Source organism: Notolepis coatsorum (genome assembly GCF_963971535.1).
Source record: "Notolepis coatsorum genome assembly, chromosome: 7".
Classification (NCBI taxonomy): domain Eukaryota; kingdom Metazoa; phylum Chordata; class Actinopteri; order Aulopiformes; family Paralepididae; genus Notolepis; species Notolepis coatsorum.
Window position 1 is genome coordinate 35,774,509 of NC_140171.1, and position 25,899 is coordinate 35,800,407.

The 25,899-nt window shown below is 45.7% G+C and overlaps 1 protein-coding gene across 1 annotated transcript in view; it reads left to right on the forward strand.

Moving 5' to 3' along the window:
• fam184b (family with sequence similarity 184 member B) overlaps nt 1–25,402 on the forward strand; it is a gene marked incomplete at both ends in the record, with an annotated part of 47,993 nt that extends 22,591 nt beyond the window's left edge. The window contains 12 exons of the mRNA XM_084318251.1: nt 2,469–2,576; nt 2,735–3,033; nt 3,797–3,947; nt 6,224–6,343; nt 14,162–14,294; nt 15,477–15,607; nt 18,172–18,287; nt 18,931–19,314; nt 20,222–20,336; nt 23,132–23,236; nt 24,231–24,793; nt 25,318–25,402. Of these exons, the coding sequence (XP_084174377.1) occupies nt 2,469–2,576; nt 2,735–3,033; nt 3,797–3,947; nt 6,224–6,343; nt 14,162–14,294; nt 15,477–15,607; nt 18,172–18,287; nt 18,931–19,314; nt 20,222–20,336; nt 23,132–23,236; nt 24,231–24,793; nt 25,318–25,402 (2,310 nt within the window). The remainder of the gene's footprint in view (nt 1–2,468; nt 2,577–2,734; nt 3,034–3,796; nt 3,948–6,223; nt 6,344–14,161; nt 14,295–15,476; nt 15,608–18,171; nt 18,288–18,930; nt 19,315–20,221; nt 20,337–23,131; nt 23,237–24,230; nt 24,794–25,317) is intronic.
• Between the last annotated feature and the right edge of the window lie 497 nt (nt 25,403–25,899).

Below are 25,899 nucleotides of genomic sequence, written 5' to 3' on the forward strand. Positions count from 1 at the left end.
ACAAATCCATGTGGGGTGCTGCCGGGGGGCGGGAACAAACAGCAGAAGAGTTACAATAACGACAATAACACCCTCCTTCCTTGACCTTTCCTAGAAATGTCTTCTTTAGACATCTACATTGTTCGAATTTTGACATAGCATGCAGAAAGAAAAAAAGTTAGAAGCTGTTTTGCCCTTGACTGCATTGGATATGGTCAAATCAAGCCCCAGCCCTCCACACACAAACACCATCTCACCTCTCTCACCCCTCTCTCGGTACTGGCCCAATTGCTTGACCCCTGGAAGTGCTGCTTGCAGCTGCATGTTCTAAACATGCCCATTTGGAACATGTGTCCATGCGGAATGTTTGTTGTTATAGCGCCACCATCTGGCCATAGCAACACATTCGACACTGCACTCTCTTGAGTCCTTAAAAGTGTAAAGTTGATCGGATGAACAGTTCTCAAGGTATGAGCGCTACAGATACACGCGTGCAGAGATTCCTTCCTTTATTTTTAGATATTCACATAATACACAACATTCCTCTCGTATATTCACATCAAAAGTGAAAACCATATTGTTAGAACTATAGGTTAACCTATATATTCTTGTATTTTGCACTAGAGACTAATATCACTGGACTCTCATCACTGGATTATCTTGTGTTTGTACTTTTTTTTATATTATATTGTATTTGTATCTATACTTTAAGTGTACCTATAGTGTATATAGGACTGTGAAGCTATGTATCCCCCCCCCCATGCTGCTTTGACACCCGAATTTCCCCAAGGGGATCGATAAAGGATCATCTTATCTTATAGAGAGAACCATATCATTAGAACTATAGGTTAACCTATAGACAGAAAACCTTATCATTAGAACTATAGGTTAACCTATAGAGAGAACCATATCGTTAGACCTAACTAGGGGTCGACAAAGACAAAGAACAACAAAGAACAAAGATGAAACACAAATGTGTCAGGTGGTGAAATTATTAGGAAAAAACAAAACCTCTGTTCAGCTCTGTTTTACAGAATGTTGTGCTTTTCTGTATTATAAAACACAGTTTAGCCATGCCTTCCTCATCCTCATTTCACACAAATCATAGGCTTTTTGTTTTATATAAATACATTTTGTTTTGAGAAAAGCAATGTTAATACATGTATTGTCCATTTGACAATACTGTTTCAAAATAATTGCTAGTCTACTATGGCTACATATTGATAGTAGTAGTTATACCAAGATATCACAACTAATGTACTGTGATTATACCAAGATATCACAAGTAATCTACAGCAGTTATACCAAGATATCACAACGAATCTACAATAATTATAACAAGATATCACAACTAATCTACAGTAATTATACCAAGATATCACAAATAATCTATAGTAATTATACCAAGATATCACAACTAATCTACTGTAATTATACCAAGATATCACAAATAATCTACAGTAATTATACCAAGATATCACAACTAATCTACAATAATTATAACAAGATATCACAACTGATCTACAGTAATTATACCAAGATATCACAAATAATCTATAGTAATTATAACAAGATATCACAACTAATCTACTGTAATTATACCAAGATATCACAACTAATCTACAGCAGTTATACCAAGGTGTCACAACACATCTACAGTAATTATAACAAGGTATCACTATCACTACTAATCTACAGCAGTTATGACAAGGTATCACAACTAATATACTGTAATTATACCAAGATATCACAAGTAATCTACAGCAGTTATACCAAGATATCACAACTAATCTACAATAATTATAACAAGATATCACAACTAATCTACAGTAATTATACCAAGATATCACAAATAATCTATAGTAATTATACCAAGATATCACAACTAATCTACTGTAATTATACCAAGATATCACAAATAATCTACAGTAATTATACCAAGATATCACAATTAATCTACAATAATTATAACAAGATATCACAACTGATCTACAGTAATTATACCAAGATATCACAAATAATCTACAGTAATTATACCAAGATATCACAAATAATCTATAGTAATTATACCAAGATATCACAAATAATCTACAGTAATTATACCAATATATCACAAATAATCTATAGTAATTATACCAAGATATCACAACTAATCTATAGTAATTATAACAAGATATCACAACTAATATACAGTAATTATACCAAGATATCACAAATAATCTATAGTAAATATACCAAGATATCACAACTAATCTACAGCAGTTATACCAAGATATCACAACTGATCTACAGTAGTTATACCAAGGTATCACAACTAATCTGACAACGATATAGTATATGAAATATTATTGTTGAAAATGTTACACGTAGGGCCTTTAATTCAGTAGTATGCATATGATTATTAGGCTAGAGTGGTTCAAATGAAATTAAGATAAAGAGAGGATAAACACTCAATTGTCTTTGTGACTGATGACGGATGTGGTGGCCAGGTGTGTGTGCGTTCGGAAGAGGAGAGGAGGAGCAGTGAGGAGGTGCGTAGAGGGCTGGAGAGGGAACAGGAGGAGCTGAGAACGCAGCTGCAGGAGGCCACCAGCGAGGTGAGCGGTCAAAGGTCACCATTCACTGTTGACCATCCCACTGTGTTGTGGATGTATCATTTTGGTCACTTTGAATGAAAGATATTGAACATATTGTGGTGGGGGCAGGGTCTATCCATCATTTGAATTAATATTCAAATGCACTCCTGCGTTCTCAGATATGTAGACTGGAGTCGGCTCTCCAACAGCAAGAAAACCAAGGGAAAGAGGCGCCCGAGGCCCCACCCAAATGCGGACCCCAGTGCTCTCGTTTGGAGGCGGAGCTGCAGCAGACTCAGAGCCGATTGGCTCGGATGCAGGAAGGAGGAGATAGGCAGAGGGAGAGGCAGCAGCGGGACATTGCGTCCCTGAGGGCGGACAAACACCGGCTGGAGGAGAAGGTCCTGGAGCAGAGCAGGCTGAACACGGAGAGGAACCTTCTAGAACAGAGCCAGCGGAACACGGAGGAGAGGATCAGGTAGCAGCCAACCTCCACACGGAAGTACATACTGTAGCCTTCAGTCATTTCCTCGAGTCCTCCTTCCTCTCTTCCCCACCACAGGAAAAGGTCAAAGTTGAGGGGCACAAAATGTTGCATTATGTAGTTTGAGGGGAAGGTAAAAAGACACAAGGTAAAGGCAGCTGGGTGGCGTAGCGGAGATTGCGCTCGTCACCAATGCAAGAGACTCCGGTATCGAATCCCAGTCTCAGCATTGCCCTCGGCTTGGGCCGGCCGTCGTACTGGCTCATTTGGCAGAGTTAGCGAGTGGAAAGTCGATGGGTGGTAATTTGGACGTTGTGGACAGCGACTCCTACAGGTCGGTTGGGGGACGCCTGCACAGCAGAGACAGGAAGTATCGGGGGCAGCGCGAGCCTCCCACACGTTACACCTCGCCAATGAGAGTCCGCACTGGCAGGTGAAAAGATGCGACAGGCTACCTCCTCGTGTACCGGAGGGGACACGTGATGCAAGGCTTCTATCCTCTCTACAACCGACCAGTGGGGGGCATAGTCGAGCAACGTTCAAGACAGGGGAGGGGAGAATTGGCAATACAAAATTGGGATGGGAGAAAATAGAAAATAAGGAGAAAAAGTGGATCACAAGTGGAAGACACAAGGTCTAGGAGAGACTTCTGACTTTAAAATAGCTAAACAATATGTATAAAAAACAAATAAAAATCATCGAGTGTATAGGTAAAACCTGCCTGTCTCCATGTTGCTGTTTTGACACGCGTCTCCAGGGTAGAGTGTGAGGAGCGCCTCAGAGCAGAGTCCAGGATAGAGCTGAACGCCGCCGTCGCCGAGGGCGAACAGAGGTTGCAGAGCCGGGAGCAAGAGCTGCACGACCAACTAGCCGAGCTACAGGCACAGCTAGTCGATCTGCACACCCAGGTAATCCTGCTTCCCAGGGATCTGCACTCCCAGGTAATCCTGCTTCCCAGGGATCTGCACACCCAGGTAATCCTGCTTCCGAGGGATCTGCACTCCCAGGTAATCCTGCTTCTGAGGGATCTGCACTCCCAGGTAATCCTGCTTCCCAGGGATCTGCACACCCAGGTAATCCTGCTTCCGAGGGATCTGCACTCCCAGGTAATCCTGCTTCTGAGGGATCTGCACTCCCAGGTAATCCTGCTTCCGAGGGATCTGCACTCCCAGGTAATCCTGCTTCCGAGGGATCTGCACTCCCAGGTAATCCTGCTTCCCAGGTAATCCTGCTTCCCAGGTAATCCTGCTTCCGAGGGATCTGCACTCCCAGGTAATCCTGCTTCCGAGGGATCTGCACTCCCAGGTAATCCTGCTTCCCAGGTAATCCTGCTTCCGAGGGATCTGCACTCCCAGGTAATCCTGCTTCCCAGGTAATCCTGCTTCTGAGTGATCTGCACTCCCAGGTAATCCTGCTTCCGAGTGATCTGCACTCCCAGGTAATCCTGTTTCCGAGTGATCTGCACTCCCAGGTAATCCTGCTTCCCAGGTAATCCTGCTTCTGAGGGATCTGCACTCCCAGGTAATCCTGCTTCCCAGGTAATCCTGTTTCCGAGTGATCTGCACTCCCAGGTAATCCTGCTTCCCAGGTAATCCTGTTTCCGAGTGATCTGCACTCCCAGGTAATCCTGCTTCCCAGGTAATCCAGTTTCCGAGTGATCTGCACACCCAGGTAATCCTGCTTCCCAGGGATCTGCACTCCCAGGTAATCCTGCTTCCCAGGTAATCCTGCTTCTGAGTGATCTGCACTCCCAGGTAATCCTGTTTCCGAGTGATCTGCACTCCCAGGTAATCCTGCTTCCCAGGTAATCCTGTTTCCGAGTGATCTGCACTCCCAGGTAATCCTGTTTCCCAGGTAATCCTGCTTCCGAGTGATCTGCACTCCCAGGTAATCCTGTTTCCGAGTGATCTGCACTCCCAGGTAATCCTGTTTCCGAGTGATCTGCACTCCCAGGTAATCCTGTTTCCGAGTGATCTGCACTCCTAGGTAATCCTGCCTCCGAGGACTGAAGTAGTCTTGGGCAGCCGGTGCCTTCTCTCCACACCATGTTTGATTTGGCAGGAGAACGGTACAGGATGGCTGTCATATTTGTCAGAAGAGTCAACCAATCACAATCCAGGGGCAGTGCTCAAAACTAGGGAGTTGATGGGCATCTTTGTGTGTGTATGTTGTAGCATTTGTTTTGCTGTACACAGAGATGGATGTTAGGAGCATGGTGTGTGAATGGAGAAAGGGGAAAAACCAGAGTTGAGTCCGCCTACGACCCCAAGAAGCCTCCACTGAGTGTGACCAGGACTGAACGAATAACTGAAAAAGATATAATCATACTGTAGTCTGGTTCCAATGACTTAAATAGCCAACCTGAGCTCCCTGCTTGGGTTACTTCCATCCTATTGACCATATTGAGATTCTCCCCTCTGTTGCAGAGTTTAAGACCTTGATCTCCAACCTTTTGTCAATCAAGTTGTACATGTTTTAATTTATTTGTCATCCTTGCTTTTGTCCACCCTCGTCTTGTTGTCTTATTGTTTTTTTTATATGCTGTGTGATTGTATATGCTTTATTTAAGCTTATTTCTGTATGTACACTCGACGTGACTGTAAATGAAATATTCAGACGGTGGCCAATGGCCATTTTGCTTATGTCATGCTCAGGTTGGGTTCATTTCCAGGTGGGAACAGTGTGGAAAGGAACCTAACTTGAGCATGATGAGCAAAATGGCTACTGTGTGAATATGGTCAATTCTGCTTAGACTGGGAATATATCATTTGAAAGAGGAGCAGAGAGGGGAGCTCCAGTAGCTCACCACGTACCGCGAGTGCTATTTCAGCGCCGTGGACAACCGTGCTCGTCACGGATCTGGGGCTGAGCGCGTTCGAATCCCGGACGGCAGCCGTGCCTTTCCCAGAGTGTCTTCCCCCCCATCTGAACCCTTTCAGCCTGCTTCTGTCAGTCGAACTTGACCAAGTATGAATGCGATGAAAAAGCGATAAACGCTAAAAAGAACCAGCTGACTGGTCAAAGTTTAAAAAAAAAAAGAAAGAGGAGCAGAGATAATAAATGAGTCTGAATGACGAGAGAGAAGACGGTATGGAATACTTAAATTTGAATATTCTGCTCTCCAGATAACACCTCTGTCTGAATGATCTCACTTATGTCACTTTTGCCACTTCTGTCACCCTAGGCAAAGAAAAAGAGGGCGGGCCTGGGAGATGATTGCCATGGAAACCCAGAGATTGAAAGGCTGAGGGAGGAGGTCCGGGACACCATGGATATTAACAAGAAACTGAGGGACCAGCTGCAGGTACACATACAATATATATTAGATACATACATACATACATACATACATACATACATACATACATACATACATACATACATACATACATACATACATACATACATACATACATACATACATACATACATACATACATACATACATACATACATACATTACATACATACTCAAGTCAAGTCGAGTCATTTATTTATAAAGCCCGTTTAAGAACTCAAGAGCCAACCAAAGTGCTGTACAATCAAAGCATAAAATGTCATAATATAAAATACAAAAATACAAAAAGGCACAGCAGGACAAGACGGTAGGCCTACATTCAGAGAACATTCGGCCAACACACGGATAGGGAAGCACAAAGTACAATATAGCACACAGGGGACAGAGGAGCATAAGAAGAGATACAAGGGGGAGGGGGCAGGATAAAATATACATACAGTATACAGTACTTACATACAGTACATACATATATATAGTACATACCAGTGTTGTAGTCGAGTCACTAAATCTCGATTCTCGAGTCCCCAGTGTTCGAGTCCAAGTCCGAGTCACCAAAGAACAGCCCGAGTTGAGTCACCATTACCCGAGTCCGAGTCCAAGTCATCAAGGTTGAGTCCACTCCACTCTGGCAGTCAAAGAGCCGACATACAAATAAAAAACACACATGTCTGCCCTTGCACAAAATGAAATAATGTTACGGTATTAATATAGCCATCAATTAGGGCTGCACGATTTTGGGAAATAATCTAATTGCGATTTAATTTGCGATTATAATTATATATTTTTTTAAGCAGCCCCACAGATGTTTATTGTAAAATGCGGCTTGCATCTGGCCTACGCGGTGGGTCTTTTCGGGACACAGAGCCTGACATTTTTTCTTTTTACCTGGGAATCAATACCGGTACCCAACGGTACCTTTTTTTCTGTACTTTACTCTCCCTCTCTGAAGTCTAAACTTCACAACACACAATCTAAAACCCTTTACCTCCCTCTCCGAAAACCGATCTTGTATCTCAATGGGACTTCCTGGTTAAATAAAAAAAGAAATTGATAATTGCATCATTCCAAACCGCGATTTCGATTTAAAATCGATTAATCGTGCAGCCCTACCATCAATATCTTAGGCCAAATTATTAGGGCATATTAAAAAAATATATATACCAAAAAAACTGTATTTTTCTATTAACAACTCTGAGTCCTCGTCTGTACCTTCCGAGTCCGAATGCAAGTCTGAGTCATCAGTGCTCAAGTCCAAGTCGAGTCACGAGTCCTGCTAATCAGGACTCGAGTCAGACTTGAGTCTGAGTCCTGGACTTGAGTACTACAACACTGGTACATACATACATCTATACACAGACAATACATACTGTACAGGTACTGGCCTCTGCAGATGGTGCCTGAACTGATCAGAGATGTTGATGCAGTGTGGATCTCATGAAGAGCGAGATTCAAGTCAAAGCTGATTTCACCCTGACATGTCAAGAGCTTTATAAACATGTTCTTCATCAGAAGGCTGGTCTAGCAAGAAATATACATTCCTCTATTTGACCTACTTTGGTTGTTAAATAAATAAATAAATAAAATAATTCATCAATACTTAATTAATCAAATGCTTTATACATCATGTAAACCTTATTGTTGTGAAGGGCCAGATTAAAGCTGATAATCTACATTTATTGTTTTATATACCTTGTATATTATTTATATATACACGTTATATCCCTTTAAGCCTGCGTTTGAATCCTAGTAATATTCGCTTTCCTTATTGGATAACGCTATCGGCGCCAGACCGCAAGCCCCCAAAGTCAGGTTCAAAGGCGATGTCGCAACATGCCCGGAGACGGCGCATTGATTGGAGACGAGAACTGAGGTTCGGCACTAGAAGCCACTTAAGTATATATACGGCGGCAGGTGCGAACAGTAGCTGTTCGCTGTTCATCGTTCATCACGCAGTGTGATTCTAATGTAGTGAGAAGCAGTTAGTCTAACAGAGCGTTGAGAACCACGTGCGAAGTGAATAGTAAAAGTGTCAGATTTAATGCAGTAACGTCAAGTTCGACTTAGCTTAATGTGAAGTAAAGAGTCGTTAATTATTGTGTATCGTGCCAACAGCAGTTCGTTCGTGTGCAGCATTACCCAGCAGTTCGTTCGTTTAGCTAGTGGACCTTAGCCAGGGTGCGTGGACTAAATACATTGGTGCCAGTACCCGAGGAGGCCTAGTCGGAGAACCTACTGGACATGTGCACATTGGAACCGACGGCGGCGATTGCAGAACCAGTATTGGTTGGATTATATTGATTGTGGAACGTACCCTTGGAGAAGAGCATCGTTAATCTCCACTGTCGTTTGGATTTAACCACCTTGAGGATCTACATTCGGGCTGGCCTCATGGACCGAGGCTAGCTGGCTATCATCATTGCTATCGTGCAATTGGATTACAGTTATTGCTTTGATGCTGAGTTTTGGATTACAAGGACTGGATTCTGTATGTGAACCCCCTTCTTCTTCAATTGATCAGACTGAGTATCCGAACATTCCTCTCTCCTCCAGAGCTTACAACTCTGGGAGGAACCCCTTGTCTCCAGCGGTACCAGCGTTTCCCCCTATAATTGCCATCCTACGCCAGACCTCGGCGCGCACCCAAGAGAAGAGTACCGCGCTCAAGAGATGGACCTCGGGGCGCGGGAGAAATCAAGAAGCAGCGCTCAAGAGATGGACCTCGGAGCGCGCCAAGAGAACAGGTCCCCACCAAGTCCTGTCAGTGTCATCCCCCAGCGAGGCTGACCAGCGACTGGCACAAGCCTTGATTGCCACACTAACTGCATCAACCGAAAGAGACCGTCTCCAAGCACAGACACTTAGTGAGCGCGAACACTCTGCAGCGGAACGAGAGCGCCTCCAAGCGCAACAACAGAATGCGCGCGAACAGTCTGCAGTGGAGCGCGAACGCCTCCAAGCGCAACAACAGAGTGCGCGCGAACAGTCTGCAGTGGAGCGCGAACGCCTCCAAGCGCAACAACAGAGTGAGCGCGAACATGCTGCACTAGAAAGAGAACGTCTCCAAGCACAACAACAGAACGAGCGCGAGACCATCAGACTGGAAGAGAGGCGCCTCCAGGCTGAAGAAAACATTCAGCGAGACCGCACCAACGCGCAACGCGATGCACAGCGCGACGCCGCCAACGCGCAACGCGATGCACAGCGCGACGCCGCCAATGCACAGCGCGAGATGGAAAGAGACCGGCTGCAGGCGCAGATGGTGGAGCAACTACTCCAGAGGGTGACCCCTCACTCCTCCACCCGGAGCTCCCGGAGATCATCACGACACGGGTCGAGGGCACCTTCCCCTCCTCGACAAATCTACACAGGACCCAGCCAGCAGGAAGAACCTGCCTACGTCGCCGAGCCCCCTCCCCGACCAGTCTATACGGGACCCAGCCAACAGGAAGAACCTGTCTACGTCGCCGAGCCCCCTCCCCGACCGGTCTATACGGGACCCAGCCAACGGGAAGATCCCGCCTACGTCGCCGAGAAACTAACTAAGAGACTCCAGGACCTAGCGGAGGACGGGGGAGGACATCAAGCCCACCGGCACGAACCCATCTTGGACCAGGAGGCCCAGTACAGCCCCGACCTCAGCCCCGAGCCACTGCGTTACAAACCCCCGATCCAACCCATGGGTGAGTTTAATACACAGTCAGCACCGAGGAGCAGCACCTGGGGGCCCGGCCTCTGGTACCCACCCAGCACTAACTCACGACCACCCGTACGGGGAGACTCGCCCAGGAGGCCTCTCCCCCTACGCGCATCGGTGTCCCAGCCATCCATGGCATCTTACCTTGGAACACCCACGTTCCCAGACTTTACGCGTGAGGACAGAGCACAGTATACGGAACTACGCATGTGTTTAGAGACTATCATGTCCGATGTACACGACGAGTCTTATAAATATGCCATCCTCCTCAAGCATCTTAAAGTGCCCAGAGCGCATAACATAGCGCTGGCATATTCAAACTCAAGAACCCCCTACTCAGATGCTCTGGTGGCCCTCGACGCGCGCTATGGACGCATATGGGATTACGTGATCCAAGAAATACGAGATATCGACCGCCTCCCCCCAGCCAAAGACAATAGAGCACTAGATGACCTCTCTATCAAGGTACAATCCCTTGTGGGGATGCTGGGGTCACAAAAGGAGAAGGGGAGATATGAACTATATGCAAATTCCAACGTGGAGCGGATACTGGAGAAGCTCCCTCCAGCCCGTCAAGAGCGTTTTCGGCGGCAGAGAGACCACCATGACCCCCACGGCCCAGAACCATCCCTCCTAGACCTGGCTGATTTCCTCGCCAGGGAGGTCAGCAGTCTACGATTAGACACGTTCGTGTGGGGTGGCTCTGACCCTAAAGATGGACAGAGAAGGTTCAACGACAACCGCCGGTCTGTGACCGTGATGCACCAAGCCGAGGCTGTGTCACGGCAGACGAGCCACAACCCCCACAAGGAGAAGTGGAAGGCTGTCTGTCAGTACTGTGACAGTGAACACCAGCTGTCACAGTGCGACGCCTTCAAAGACCTAACTACCGCTGAAATAGGTCAGTGGCTTAAGGACAAACGCAGCTGCTTCCGCTGCGCGCACGGCCACATGGCAGCCGAGTGCCGCCTGAAGAAAAGATCACATGTACTTACTGCAACGGCGGACACTGGCTGGCACAGTGCGACGAATACAAGACACTGAACCCCGCCGAAATTGATCAGTGGCGTAAGGCGTACACGGAGGGCGCCGCTCACCGCGCATCACTGTGCGGGGCCCAAAAGTGAAGATTAGCCCGACAAGGCAACCGACCAACAGGAGTGCTCCACATAGACCCCAAGTATAGCGGGACCCCCCGAGTGCTCATCAAAGTGGTCAGAGTGCTCCTGAGCTACGAGGACAAGGTCCTGGACACTTACGCCGTCCTCGACGATGGGTCTGAAAAGACTCTCCTCCTCGCTTCCGCCGCAGCCCAGTTGGGCCTGCGGGGTACCAAAGAAACAATGACAATCCGTACTATTCAGTGAGACCTAAAAACCATAAAGGGCAAAAACGTCTCATTCACAATAGCAGCGGTCGGGCAGCCCGAGAAGCGGTACAGCATCACTAAGGCATTTACAAGCCATGACATAGGTCTGTCGAGCTACGACTACCCCATCCCACAGCTGATGGAGAAGTACGCGCACCTACGCAGACTACCTATACCGCTCATCGTCGGCGCCACACCGACCCTGCTCATAGGCTCCGACCACGCGGACCTCATTGTCCCAATCGAGGCGGCCCACATCGGACCCAAAGGATGCCCAGTCGCGGTTCAGACCCGACTGGGGTGGACGCTCCAGGGCCCCCTCTACGGACTTGCCAGCCAACCCACGTCTACACGCTGCCTGTACACAAAGGTGAGCGACACAGGCCACTCTCTCGTACAGCCCGTTGAGAGGCTATTGACATTAGACGAGAGGCCTGTGAGAGAACAGTGAGCTCAAGAAGAGGGAGTTCCGAACTCCACCCCCATCAGCTGCGCTCCAAGCGACGTAGCTGACCTCGAACCCAGCACCCCAAACTACCTCTTGATGGGGCGGCCGGAACCGGCCCCTCCTCAGACGGTGTACCGAAAGAACAAGAGGAACGGACGGAGGAGGTGGAGACACAACCAAGCACCGATCGACCAGTCTTGGGCCCGCTTCCTCCTAAGCTACCTACCATCCCGTCCAGCCCGTCAGAAGTGGGTAAAGGACAGGGACAACCTGAAGGTGGACTCAGTCGTTATGATCATAGACCAGTCACTACCCCGAGCTACGTGGCCGGCCGGCCGCGTAAGCAGAGTGATTACTGGTGCCGATGGGAAGGTCAGAGCGGCAGAAGTCATAGTCCAAGGGCGGACCTACACCCGACCCGTGGCGAAGCTGATAGAGTTGCCGAAGCTCCCTGACTCCCCTGATGACGACCATGACCCACTGACTTTGTAGATTGCCCTACTCCTCGCAACAAATATTGAGCAGTTGACTGGACTATTAATCTGTCTCCCTTAACTAATTAGGTGCGGACTAATTAGGAGGCGGCTGTTGTGAAGGGCCAGATTAAAGCTGAGAATCTACATTTATTGTTTTATATACCTTGTATATTATTTATATATATACGTTATATCCCTTTAAGCCTGCGTTTGAATCCAGCGGTACCAGCGTTTCCCCCTATAATTGCCATCCTACGCCAGGCGGCGTTAGCCTAGTACCCCATCGTAGGAATTATTCTATTCCCACTGACTTCTGCTACTGACTGACTTATGCATATTCTTCGCCATACAAGCGCGACCCTAATTCTCATATCTGTACATTTACTGCATAACAATAAATACCCTAAATGATATTTCTTTGTCACCGTGCCGTGTTATTATGAGTGTCTGCCATAATTAGATGTACTGTCTGGCAAGTAATACTAAGTACATAACTAGCAGTGGTTTAATCTATCACAATCTTTAATACAGTCAGGGTTTTGTAACCCCTCAGTTACACTTATTCTTACATATAGTATTCAGTATTACTTTACTGTCCCGAAAATCGGCGTGCTGGCCTGTATTTGATCACCTACAAGATGAAAAGGGAGCATTGCATTATATTTCGGGGAGCATCTGTTTGAACGTAAAACATTGCCTGTTGAGAAACATTCATTTAATCCCTTTGCAAGTGCTTGAGGGCAAATCCCTCCATTTAGAAAATGTAAAACAAAAAACAAACAACAAACAAACTAAACAGAAAATGACTTTCTGCATGAGATGTGTGAGTTTTATCTGGATATAACTGTATATACTTTTACTTCTGCCATTGTCATTGCCAGATGCTAGCTAGTGTGGATATTCCCAAACCAAATATATAATACATCTATAAAGCACACAACTGCTAGACACACAAGGTGAATACAGATGTCTCACCTGGACCCTCAGCGCACACACACACACACACACACACACACACACACACACACACACACACACACACACACACACACACACACAGACACACACACACACAGACACACACACACTAGTACATGCATGCATAGACTCACATACACACATCCAAAATTTCACATGTACACTGTTTCAAAGGTTTTTCTTTATGATGAATAATTTAGCTGCTTTGAGGAGTTCAGGAGCATAGCCCCGGGCGAATGGAGAGGCACTATACTGCTGCGTGGGCGTGTGTTTGTACGTGGTTGTGCATGTACTTCAATGTGTGTGTGTGTGTGTGTGTGTGTGTGTGTGTGTGTGTGTGTGTGTGTGTGTGTGTGTGTGTATGTACTTCAGTGTGTGTATGTGTGGATGTACTTCAGTGTGTGTGTATGTGTGCATGTACTTCAGTGTGTGTGCATGTACTTCAGTGTGTGTGTGTGTGTGTGTGTGTATGTGTGCATGTACTTCAGTGTGTGTATGTATGCATGTCCGACCAAGCGTATATGTATACAGTATATGTTCCAGAATGTTTGTGTTACCTAAAATATAAATCATAAATATAATAAATACACACTTGTGTGACTTATAAATGGGTTTTCAGCAACACATACTGGTGTGACCTAAAACAGATCACGTTTTTGAATGCGTGTTTGTGTGACCTAAATCTATATCTGTTGTGTGTGCGTGTGTGTGTGTGTGTGTGCCTGTGTGTGTGCCTGTGTGTGCGCCTGTGTGTGTGTGTGTGTGTGTGCGCCTGTGTGTGTGCCTGTGTGTGTGCCTGTGTGTGCGCCTGTGTGTGTGTGTGCGCCTGTGTGTGTGCCTGTGTGTGCGCGCGCTGCAGGAGCCCCAGACCCAGTCTCTGATGGAGGAGAGACACAGCCATGCCAGGGCACTGCAGGCTGTGGAGAGACAAGCTAAAGAAGACCTGCTGTCTGAGAGAAACAGACTGCAGACACTAAACCATCTACAAATAGGTAACACACACATAAACACAACACACCCGCACACATACACCCACACATACATACATATGTATACCATATACATACATACATACATACATACATACATACATACATACATACATACATACATACATACATACATACATACATACATACATACATACATACATACATACATACATAAACACACCTGCACGCATGGCCATACACACACACACACATACATGCAAACATACATAAACATACCCACATGCATGCTCACACACCTACACACATAAATACCCACATACATAAATAAAGAATCACACACACACATACACACATGAATACCCGTACACACTCATTGAATCGTTTATTTATGTACATAATTGCACACAGGACATCCATACATAAACACACATATGTACATACCTAAAATATGCACACACACTGAGATTACAAATTCTACAGTGAAGTTATTGCCATGGATACACCCTCACCATGGCAACAGCAGTAGAGTACAGTACCTGTACCAATGGGCAACATTGATTTTGCTCTCTGCTCTGCTCTGCGTGCGTGCGTGCGTGAAAACACATCTTCTGCATCTTCCGGCCACCTGAGACACACTGCTATTCGGGCTCCTGGGGGGTCATCAAAGTGCAGGGCTATTCTCTGTCCTCGCTCCACACAAACTTCCCACCAGTCAGGGCAGCTGAAACCCGCCCAAGTCAAGTCAAGTCAAGAGTTTTATTTGTCACGGCATACAAGCATACAGTGAAATGCGGGTGGTCATGCCGTCATGCCCGCAGCGATTGTGCAATAATACAAGTAATAAGAATAAGACATAACGGGTATAATGTACATAAAGTTTACAAAAAGCATGGTAAAAGATATGCTAAGGTCCTGCGATAGTGCAATACAGTGTTAGCTACGGATGAGGCCAAGCTTCCGCCGTCAACTACTTTGTACTATGCTACTATGTCTATACTACTATGTCTATACTACTATGTCTATACTACTATGTCTATACTACTATGCACTCAAATCCGGCACTGCTAGATGAACAATACCACTTACCCATAGCCGCCTGCTGACTTGTACACAATTTGTAAGTCGCTTTGGATAAAAGTGCCAGCGAAATGAGTAAATGTACATGTAAAATGACTGTGTGTGTGTGTGTGTGCGTGTGCGCGTGTGCGTGTGTGTGATCAGACAAGCAGCGTGCAGAGCTGACACAGCAGCACACAGAGTGGAGCAGACAGATGACACAGAGACACATGCAGCAGATAGAAGACCTGCAGGCAGAACTACAGACACACACTCAGATGATGGCCCTGCAACAGGTAACACACACACAAGCACACGCGCACACGCACACAACACACAGCAGCTGTTTTTTTTTTTTTTTTTTTCACTTTTTCTCCCATTTTCTATATTTTTCTCCCATCCCAATTTCGTATCATCCAATTCAACCCTCCCCTGTCACGAACGCTGTTTCTTGCCTCCCACAAGCTGCAATGTGGACTAAGTCATACATAGCACAAGTCCCCTCCGGTACTTGAGGTAACAGCAGTCGCATCTTTTCACCTGCACAGTGCGATCTCTCAGTGGCGAGGAGTAACGCGTGGGAGGCTCACGCTGCCCCCGACACTTCCTGATTCTACTGCGCAGGCGCACCAACCGACCTGTAGGAGTCGCTGTCCACAACGCCCGATCCCCACCCTTCAGTTTCCCTCCCCGTAATACGGCCAATGTGTATTACTGCGGACGACCAGCTAAACTGAAAACAATGTGGAGAGCTGGATTCAAACACGCGAACCCAGCGTCTCCACATTGGTGGCGAGTGCCTTGCCCACTACACCACCTAGCCGCCCAACACACAAGAGCTGTTTTAAATGATCGTTGGCAAATGTTTCATGACGTCACGACTAAACCAAACAAATGGAAATTGCATCAAGAGCAGCTACATTATGTGAAAACCAGTCCTGTCTTAGTCTGGCATTACCAGAGCTTTCTCCATACAGCGCAGGATAAAGATCTGTCTCAAGTAATTTTTCAAGTCAAGTGGCTGTGTGTGTGTGTGTGTGTGTGTGTGTGTGTGTGTGTGTGTGTGTGTGTGTGTGTGTGTGTGTGTGTGTGTGTGTGTGTGTGTGTGTGTGTGTGTGTGTGTGTGTGTGTGTGTGTGTGTGTGTGTGTGTGTGTGTGTGTGTGTGTGTGTGTGTGTGTGTGTGTGTGTGTGTGTGTGTGTGTGTGTGTGTGTGTGTGTGTGTGTGTGTGTGTGTGTGTGTGTGTGTGTGTGTGTGTGTGTGTGTGTGTGTGTGTGTGTGTGTGTGTGTGTGTGTGGGTGGGTGGGAGGGGGTTCAAGGTTTGTATTCCTTCAACCAATCACAATCCAGGGCAGCTTTCAAAAAGAGAAAGTTGATGGAAACTATCTTGTGCATGTTAGCTAGCATTATGTGTGATGTTGCAGCCCCTATGACACATAGGACTGAGGGCAGCAAGTTGTGGGTGTGGTGTAGAGATCAGTGGAAAGGGCTGACCTTCGAATATTTTTTTTGCATTAAAAAAAAAAATATTATTACTACATTTTTTATTATTATTATTATTATTATTTATTTTTTATGTTGTGGGACTTGTACAGCACTTTGTTCAACTTTGTCAGTGCTGTAAAGTTTAAACCTTTTTAAATCTTAGACAAACTAAACACTTTTCTTTCATGAAATATTGTAAGCCGTCATTTGAGGCTTTATAAAAGCAGCACAATGCACAAATCTGTCAGTGCCGAGTCCGACCTCATCTTAAATAACAAACAGCATTGCTTGTTGTAGTTAACAAAGAGAGGCAGAGTTGATTTTGGAAAAAAAAAAAAATATATATATATATTTTTTTTAATATATTCGATTTTTTCCCCATTTGAATCCTATGCCCATCGAACGAAGCTTCGAAGTGTTTAAGACAGCCCTCATCAGAAATGTACAGTAAACTTTATTGAAATAAAAGTGTGTTTTTTTCAGGATACCGACAATGTGTATCCCCGCATTTTAATTTGTGGTTTGTGGGTGTATGTGTGTGTGTGTGTGTGTGTACGTGTGTGCGCGCGCGCGTGTGTGTGTGTGTGTGTGTGTGTGTGTGTGTGGGAGGGGGTTCAAGGTTTGTATTCCTTCAACCAATCACAATCCAGGGCAGCTTTCAAAAAGAGAAAGTTGATGGAAACTATCTTGTGCATGTTAGCTAGCATTATGTGTGATGTTGCAGCCCCTATGACACATAGGACTGAGGGCAGCAAGTTGTGGGTGTGGTGTAGAGATCAGTGGAAAGGGCTGACCTTCGAAAAAAAAATTTGCATTAAAAAAAAATATATATTATTACTACATTTATTATTATTTATTATTGTTATTATTATTATTTATTTTTTTATGTTGTGGGACTTGTACAGCACTTTGTTCAACTTTGTCAGTGCTGTAAAGTTTAAACCTTTTTAAATCTTAGACAAACGAAACACTTTGCTTTCATGAAATATTGTAAGCCGTCATTTGAGGCTTTATAAAAGCAGCACAATGAACACAAATCTGTCAGTGCCGAGTCCGACCTCATCTTAAATAAAAAACAGCATTGCTTGTTGTAGTTAACAAAGAGAGGCAGAGTTGATTTAGCAAAAAAAATAATATATATATATTCGAATTTTTTTCCCCCATTCGAATCCCATGCCCATCGAACGAAGCTTCGAAGTATTTAAGACAGCCCTCATCAGAAATGTACAGTAAACGTTATTGAAATAAAAGTGTTTTTTTTTTTCAGGATACCGACAATGTGTATCCCCGCATTTTAATTTGTGGTTTGTGTGTGTGTGTGTGTGTGTGTGTGCGTGTGTATGTGTGTGTGTGTGTGTGTGTGTGTGTGTGTGTAGGACCTGAAGCAGCAGAACCAGTGGCAGGTATTTGAGCGTCAGCTGGACGAGAGCCGCTGTGCTGTACTGGAGCTGCAGAGAGAGAACACCACTCTGAGTGAAAAACTGAAGGACAGGTAGGAGGAGAGGAGAGGAGAGGAGAGAGGAGACGGAGGGAGGGACAGGAGAAGAGAGAGGGAGGGAGGAGAGAGGAGATGGAGGGAGAGGGGAGAAGAGGAGAGAGGAGACAGAGGGAGAGGGGAGGGGAGAAGAGGGGAGAGGAGAGGAAACGGAGGGAGGGACAGGAGAAGAGAGAGGGAGGAGATGGAGGGAGAGGGGAGAAGAGGAGAGAGGAGACAGAGGGGAGGGGAGGGGAGGGGAGAAGAGGGGAGAGGAGAGAGGAGGGAGAGGGGAGGGGAGAAGAGGAGAATAGGAGTGGAGAGAAGAGGAGAGGAGACGGGAACTGTGCGGCAACAGAAGGAGGATGAGGAGAAGAGATTGACACGAGAACTGAGAGAGAACATCAGAGACTGGTCCCCAGAGGAAGCTACGTTACTAAATGTGAGGTGTGAGAGATGGAGGCAGGAGAATGTAGAAACGGACGTAGAGACAAACTTTAGCACATTCAAGAGCCAAAACGTGTGTGGTGAGACAAAAATGTTTAGAAATTTTGGTTTTTATTTGATCATATTCATTTGTTTTGTTTTGTAATAAATCAATTGTCTTAAACTACAAATAGCAATAACCTCCCCTCCTGTTCCCCTCTCCTCTCTCCGTCAGGTTAATACAGGAGGAGGCCGAGGCTGAGGAGAAAGAGGAGGAGAGAGCGGAGACGCTGAGGAAGAGAGACGCCCAGCTGGAGGAGGAAGCCCAGCGTCTGAAGGAGGAGGTGGAGAAGCTGAGGGTGGAGATGGAGAAGCTGGAGGAGTCGCAGAAGCACTGGGAGGAGAAGAAGGAGGAGGAGGACCTGAAAGGAGGAGAAGAAGAAGAAGAGGTAGTGGTTGAGGAGGAGGAGAAGAAAGAGGGGCAGGAGGACGAGGAGAAGATGATGGAGGAGGTGGAGGAGATAAGGAAGGAGCACAAGAGAGAGATGCAGAGTCTGGTGTCTGAATACAGCAGCGCTCAGAATCACCTGCAGGCTCGCATAGCAGCCCTGGAGACTGAGTGAGTAGCACAATACACACACACACACACACGCACGCGCACGCACGTACACACACACACAGGATCACCTACAGGCTTGCATAGTGAGTACTGAGTGAGTAGCACAATACACACACACACGCACACACACATACACACACACTAACACACACACACACTAACACACACACACACACACACTCTCTAACACACACACTAACACACACACACAGGATCACCTACAGGCTCGCATAGTGAGTACTGAGTGAGTACTTGTTTACTCCCACCTATAATAATAATAGTAATAATAATAAATTAGAATAAATTAGATTTATTTAGAGCTTTTCTAGAACTCAGTCGCTTTACTCTAAGGATGACGGACAACAACAGACAAGCATAAAACAAACACAAGGATGTATGGATGGATGGATGGGGGGGGGGGGGTTGGTAGGGGGAGAGGTTTGTGAGGGGGGTGGGGAAACGTGTTGGTGAAGGGCTTTGTAGGTGAGGCCTATACTCAAACTAGTATAGAGCAGATTACACCGTTTATAACACACACGATTGGCAGATTACACTGTACCGGATGTTATGCCGGTATGTATTGATGAGATTTCCAGCCAGGTTAATCTGAGATGAGTGTAATGTCACTACAAACTGTATAATCTGCTCTCACACTATCTAAGCATGTGGTCTGGTATTAGAAAGAGATAGAGGGGGGGGGGAGAGAGAGAGAGAGAGAGAGAGAGAGAGAGAGAGAGAGATTTGAATGTGTGTGTGTTGTATATGAGTGCATGTGTGATGGGGGCTGAGTGTTTATCGACACTGAGTTATTTGTAACAGTGTGTGTGTGTGTGCGCGTATGTGTGTGTGTGTGTGTATGTGTGTGTGTGCATGTACGTGTGTGTGTGCGTATGTGTGTGTGTTCCAGGCTGCGTGAGCGGGAGGAGCGGTGCAGGAGGAGAGAGCCTCGTTGTGATGAGCTGCAGCTGGGCAGACTGCAGGAGAGACTCACAGAGAGAGAACAGCTCATCAAGCGCCTAGTGGTGAGAACAGACACACACTACATCATCATCATCATCATCATCATCATCATCATCACAGGGTTGTTCAACGTATTGCAACAGTTGTGGAAAGTAAAGTAGAAGGGTTGAGATTGTTATTGTTTTAACAAATTTGTAGACCACTCATAAAAAAGGTTTTCAGACGCTACACATTTTAAAAAAACAAAATACGATTTATAAGTTAAACTTCTATGTGTAAATATGTTAATAACTTTTATTAAGTTAGGTTAGGTTATACAGTATCAAAGCCAGTTTCACTCCAGAGAAGCCATGTATGGTAATAACAGCGTGTAAGTGAAGTAAGTCATCCAACAGCACAGCAACAAACACCACAGTGACTCCTGCCCAGAACGCTGGTTCTAGACAAGCAGCTGTCATGCTGTCTTCTTGTCTTAGCTATTGTCATCTCCTGACATGACTACCGGGCTCCCAGAGTTCTCTATCCCTACAACTCATCCAGAACGCTGCATCCCTACTACTGACTGTAGGGCTTCTCTCCATCCTGAACCCACTTCTTCCAGGAATACATCACCTCCCCCAGTGTTTCCCACAGGATTTTGTGAGACTGTGGTTGGTGAACCTCGGCCCCTCTAGGCCCCCCCTGAATTTTTTTTTTTTTTAATTAAATGCATCAATCTGGTGCACTTTGAGAGCAAAATAAAGAGGCTATGATGAACTTTGTGCTCAAAACACAAAATCGACTAGAGCATACATTTGAGCCATCAAAGAAATGAAGCAAAAGTGGTTACCTGTGTTGAACTGGTTTATTTTTTTGAAAATATATACTGGATTACTATTACGACTACTACCACTGCCAATACTACCGATACATCCCTATTGGCAAACTTTATATTTTAAAAAATATTAAAAATTGATTGCGCCCGCCACAGTCTAGGTAATTAATGAGAAACACTGCCTCCCCCTCTCCTACCACCTCTACTTGTATTTGATCTTCTTAAATCTGACCTGGCTTAAATAAAATGAACATTCTTCCCTGTCCTTACGTATTCATTGTAGACTACAGCACTGCTTCTTACTCTCGGGCTATTGGCTAGGCATTGTTTCCTTGCTCTTAAAGGGATAGTTGGGATTTTTGCACATTACGTTGTGTGAAATACTTGCCAGTAGTGTAGTGGAAGCGAAGCTGTTAGCTTACCTACTGAGACCCGCAATCTGAGTTCTGGCCGGGTTCCAAGCGAACCGGAAAACGTTTGAATCCACACCACATGGCTTGCCCCCCCCCCCCCCCCCCCCCCCCCCCCCTCTGTACTTTCATAAAACAGAAAGCATCTGCTGACAGATATACCGTCTGTTGTTAGAGGGGACTGTGTAGTTCCAAACAGGAGGTCTGTTTTCTGTGAGAGCAGCCTACACCTGGAACAGTCTGCCAACACGGCTCAGGGAGTATCAAAGATACATTTAATTTAAATGTAACTTAAAATCATGGGTGCGACCATTTTAACTGAGGGGTTGTGATGTATTTTAATGTATTTTAGTGTATTGTCATGTGATTTATCAGTAGGCTTGTAACCTACTGATTCCTACTGTGTTTTAATTATTGTACTGTGTTTTAATTATTGTAGTGCTCATGTCACCTGCCCCAGAGACTACAGTTGAAAATTAGCCAACTCGGCTAAACTGGCATATTTACAGTAAATGTTTCTAATATGCACTGTCTCTGTATTTTAAACCAATAAATACAAATACACAACATGCAGGCAAAAGCATTTACTCACCATTTCCAACACAATCTGGGTTCGATCAGAACTCTGACCACGGGACTCAGTAAGTCAGTAAGCTAATAGGTCTGCATCGACTACAATACTGCTCTTTCTGGCTACACTTTTGTGGTACTAGAATTTGAGCTAGTTGCTATGCAAAACGTAAAATAAGATAAGATATTCCTTTATTGATCCCCTTGGGGAAATTCAGGCATCATACAGTAGCAGCGTGGGGGATGGGAGGTACATGTAGTAGAAGACATGGTACAGGTCATAGAATTATAGTACAGTGGAGAAGTAATTTTTTTTTAAATAGAATAAAAAGGCAGTGTAAACAATTATAACAATATAATAATGCGCATACAAGGTGCAAGATGAGGGTATGTATGTCCTCTGTTATATTTGTCCTACAATAAATATAGTTACAATATATAATCTAATAATCTAAATCGAATCTAATATATAATCTAAAATGCTAAAAGCTAAATATATGCTCTGATGAAGTATACAGTATACACATAAGGTGCAGTATGCATAAGGTAAGTATATATTGTCCTTTTAGGAGGGAGTCAGCTGCTAGGTCCCTAGTAGTTGTAGTTGGATGTCTGGCAGCAGTCCCTGCCCACTGTTGTGGAGCCTGATGGCCGCTGGTATGAAGGACTGGCCGCGGCGGTTAGTTGAGTGTCGGGGGGGGTATGAGTCTGTAACTGAACGTGCTTCTCATCTTGACTAGCTCATCGTAGAGGGGGTTGGAGCCAGCTTCCTTCTCATCCCCCTCTCTGCCACCACCTCTAGTCTGACCAGCTAGACTCCAACCACGGAGCTAGCCTTCCTCACCAGCTTGTTCAGTTTGTTGGTGTCCCTCGAGTTGATGTAGCCCCCCCCCCCCCCAGCATGCCACAGCATAGAAGAGGACTGTAGTGTAGTACAGCTCCCGTTTGTTTAACATGAGGCGGCATTGTTGACCAGTACACTCCTTACCCCTGTCCTTGGCAAGGACAGACAATACAACAGAGCATGAGGCCAGTGAGTCCCTCCTCTCTTCTGTCCCTCCAGGACGAAAGGCATCAGCTGCAGCTACACCCTCCTGTTGCCGGGGACAACGGCACCCTCAGGCCCCGTGACAAGTCCCGCCCCGGGAGCGTCACGCCAACCATGAGGGTGAGTTGAGTTGACCGCTTGGTTTCCTTGTGCTGCGTTGAGTAGCCTACATACAGTAATAGGTTCATTATAAATAAGCCTCCTTCAAGCCAGAAGGCCTATGGTACTGAATTCTACCTCCTGCTTGTGCAGTGCAAGGGCAGCTGCACTCATTTACATTTAGTCATTTAGCTGACGCTTTTATCCAAAGAGACAAATTGTGAACAACAAGTCAGCAAGAGAGTTACCTCTCTGGCAGCTATGGGTCAGTGGCATCGTTCGTCAAATAGTATCGAGCTTGAGTGTTACTTACACAGTATTCGTTTTTATTTTATTATGGCTGTAACATACTATTGTAGTATGTTACAGTTGGTCATCCCAAGATATGTGCATTGCTCATTTTATAAGAAATTAGGCTCATTACAGAATTAAAGCAACTTAAAAAAAGAACAGGAGTGGTTCTTGTATAGTAAATAGATGGATATAGCAAGTTAGCATAAGGACACATAGTATAACTGTAGATTGTATAGTATAGCATTGTATAGTAGTGTACATAAGACCCAGTGCCTCATCCGTAGCTAACATTGTATTGCACTATCGCAGGACCTTAGCATGTCTTACCATGCTTTTTGTAAACTTTATGTACATTATACCTGTTATGTCTTATTCTTATTACTTGTATTATTGCACAAATGTCTTATTCTCATTCCTATTCTTATTACTTGTATTATTGCACAATCGCTGCGGGCATGACCCCCCGCATTTCACTGTATGCTTGTATGCCATGACAAATAAAACTCTTGACTTGACTTGACTTAATAACATTTGTGGGGGATGTTTTCTTCTGTACTGTTTGAAATATTGAATAATAAACTTAAGATAACAGTCTTTTTCAAAATGGGCACATGGTGTTTTGTTCCATAACCAGCTGCATATGGAGTTCATCTTTGTAAAAATGTGTTGTGTAAATGTTTGACTATTGTCTATCTGTTGACCGTTGTTTATCTGTTGACAGCGGAAGCGCCTGGAGGAGTCTCCACCCCGTGTCACCAGCATTCCCAGCGCCGGCGCTTACGACAGAAACATCCTCCTTCCCCACTCCTCGTCTTCCTCCTCTTCTCCCTCCCCCTCCCCCTCCTCTCTCCACCAACACTCCTCTTCCACGCTCCCCCACACCTCCGCCTCCCACCTCCAGCCCTCGCCCCAGTACCCCCCCTCCTCTCTCCACCAACACTCCTCTTCCACGCTCCCCCAAACCTCCGCCTCCCACCCCTCGCCCCAGTACCCCCCCTCCTCTCTCCACCAGCACTCCTCTTCCACGCTCCCCCACACCTCCGCCTCCCACCCCCAGCCCTCGCCCCAGTACTCCACCTCCTCTCTCCCGCACAAACACACCTCCCTCTCCCAACATTCCTCCCCCTCCCTCCCCCGCTCTGCCAGGTCTCGTGCCTCCTGTACTCCACCCACCCCGGCCCCCACCGCCCCGCTCCCTGTCTGCCCCTCCCCGCAGGCGGGCATCCGCTATGTAGGTCCCTCCTCCCAGGAGCCCCGTCCGCACATTCAGGCCCAGCCGGTCAGGTAACAGCGTGTCCATGTCAAGATTCAAGATATTTATTTGTTACACCGTACAATGAAAATCTTACTTTGCTAGTCCCCCCCCCCTTCACACAGAATCCCAAAATAGAGACTTAAACTAGAATAAAAAAATATTAAGAAAAAGTTTAATGCTAAAAAATAAAAAATCTTGAAAAGATAAATAAAGTATAAAAATACGGCACGAGTGACAGAGTAACAGTATTGCACACTCAGTTCACAGTGTAGTGGCAGAAGGATATAAAGTGCACTATGCATTGTTGCAAATATTGCAAATAATGGTAGAGAATGGTAGGTGACAGTGAAGTCACAGCAGTGTCTGTGTAGCGTTCACAGTTCAATCAGTCAGTGATGTGGGGGGAGGGGCTTGTTGATGTTGTGATGTCACAAATTAACGTAGTAAATGAAACACAAAGCCAGAGTAACTGAACTATTTCAGCTATTTAAACTATTTCAAAACCATAGTGTTTGTTGTATACAAGTCAATGTGTTTGTCCTGTGCTTTTCAGGGGCCCTTATGTGGAGCAGAGGGGGATTGGGCCTGGGACAGGAGGGCTGCAGCAGGAGTGGCTCACCAAATACTTCTCCTTCTGAACACACACACATACACACAGCTGCTACAAGTACATTTCCCCATATGCAATCCATCGCTTCACATACATAACCGTGTCGTCTCCCAGACAGGACACTCACAGGCTCATCACCAGCAAGGCCATCTCTCCAAACGCCTCTAAGCTCAACCAAGAAGTGCTTCTCAAACACATGCCTGACCTCTGACCCCCAAACATACTGCTGGGTCTTGTTTTTCTACGTTGGAATGCCTCCTTATCCTATTTGATGTAACCTTCGTTTATCTTTTCTCTGATTATATTTGGATCTCTGCCAGAATATCTGTGTACTGCGTGAATTCTGTTCTGCATATTATATAATCTGTGACATACGTTTGATCTTATATGTTGTTGATGCCTGTGTTGATCATGTGTGAGCCTGAAGCAGGGTTTCCTCCCTGTCGCTTACAATGTAGGCTACTTGCATGAGCCAGGCTCCTGGCTATTACCGTTTGTTTCTAAGACAGCCTGCATGTTCAGCAT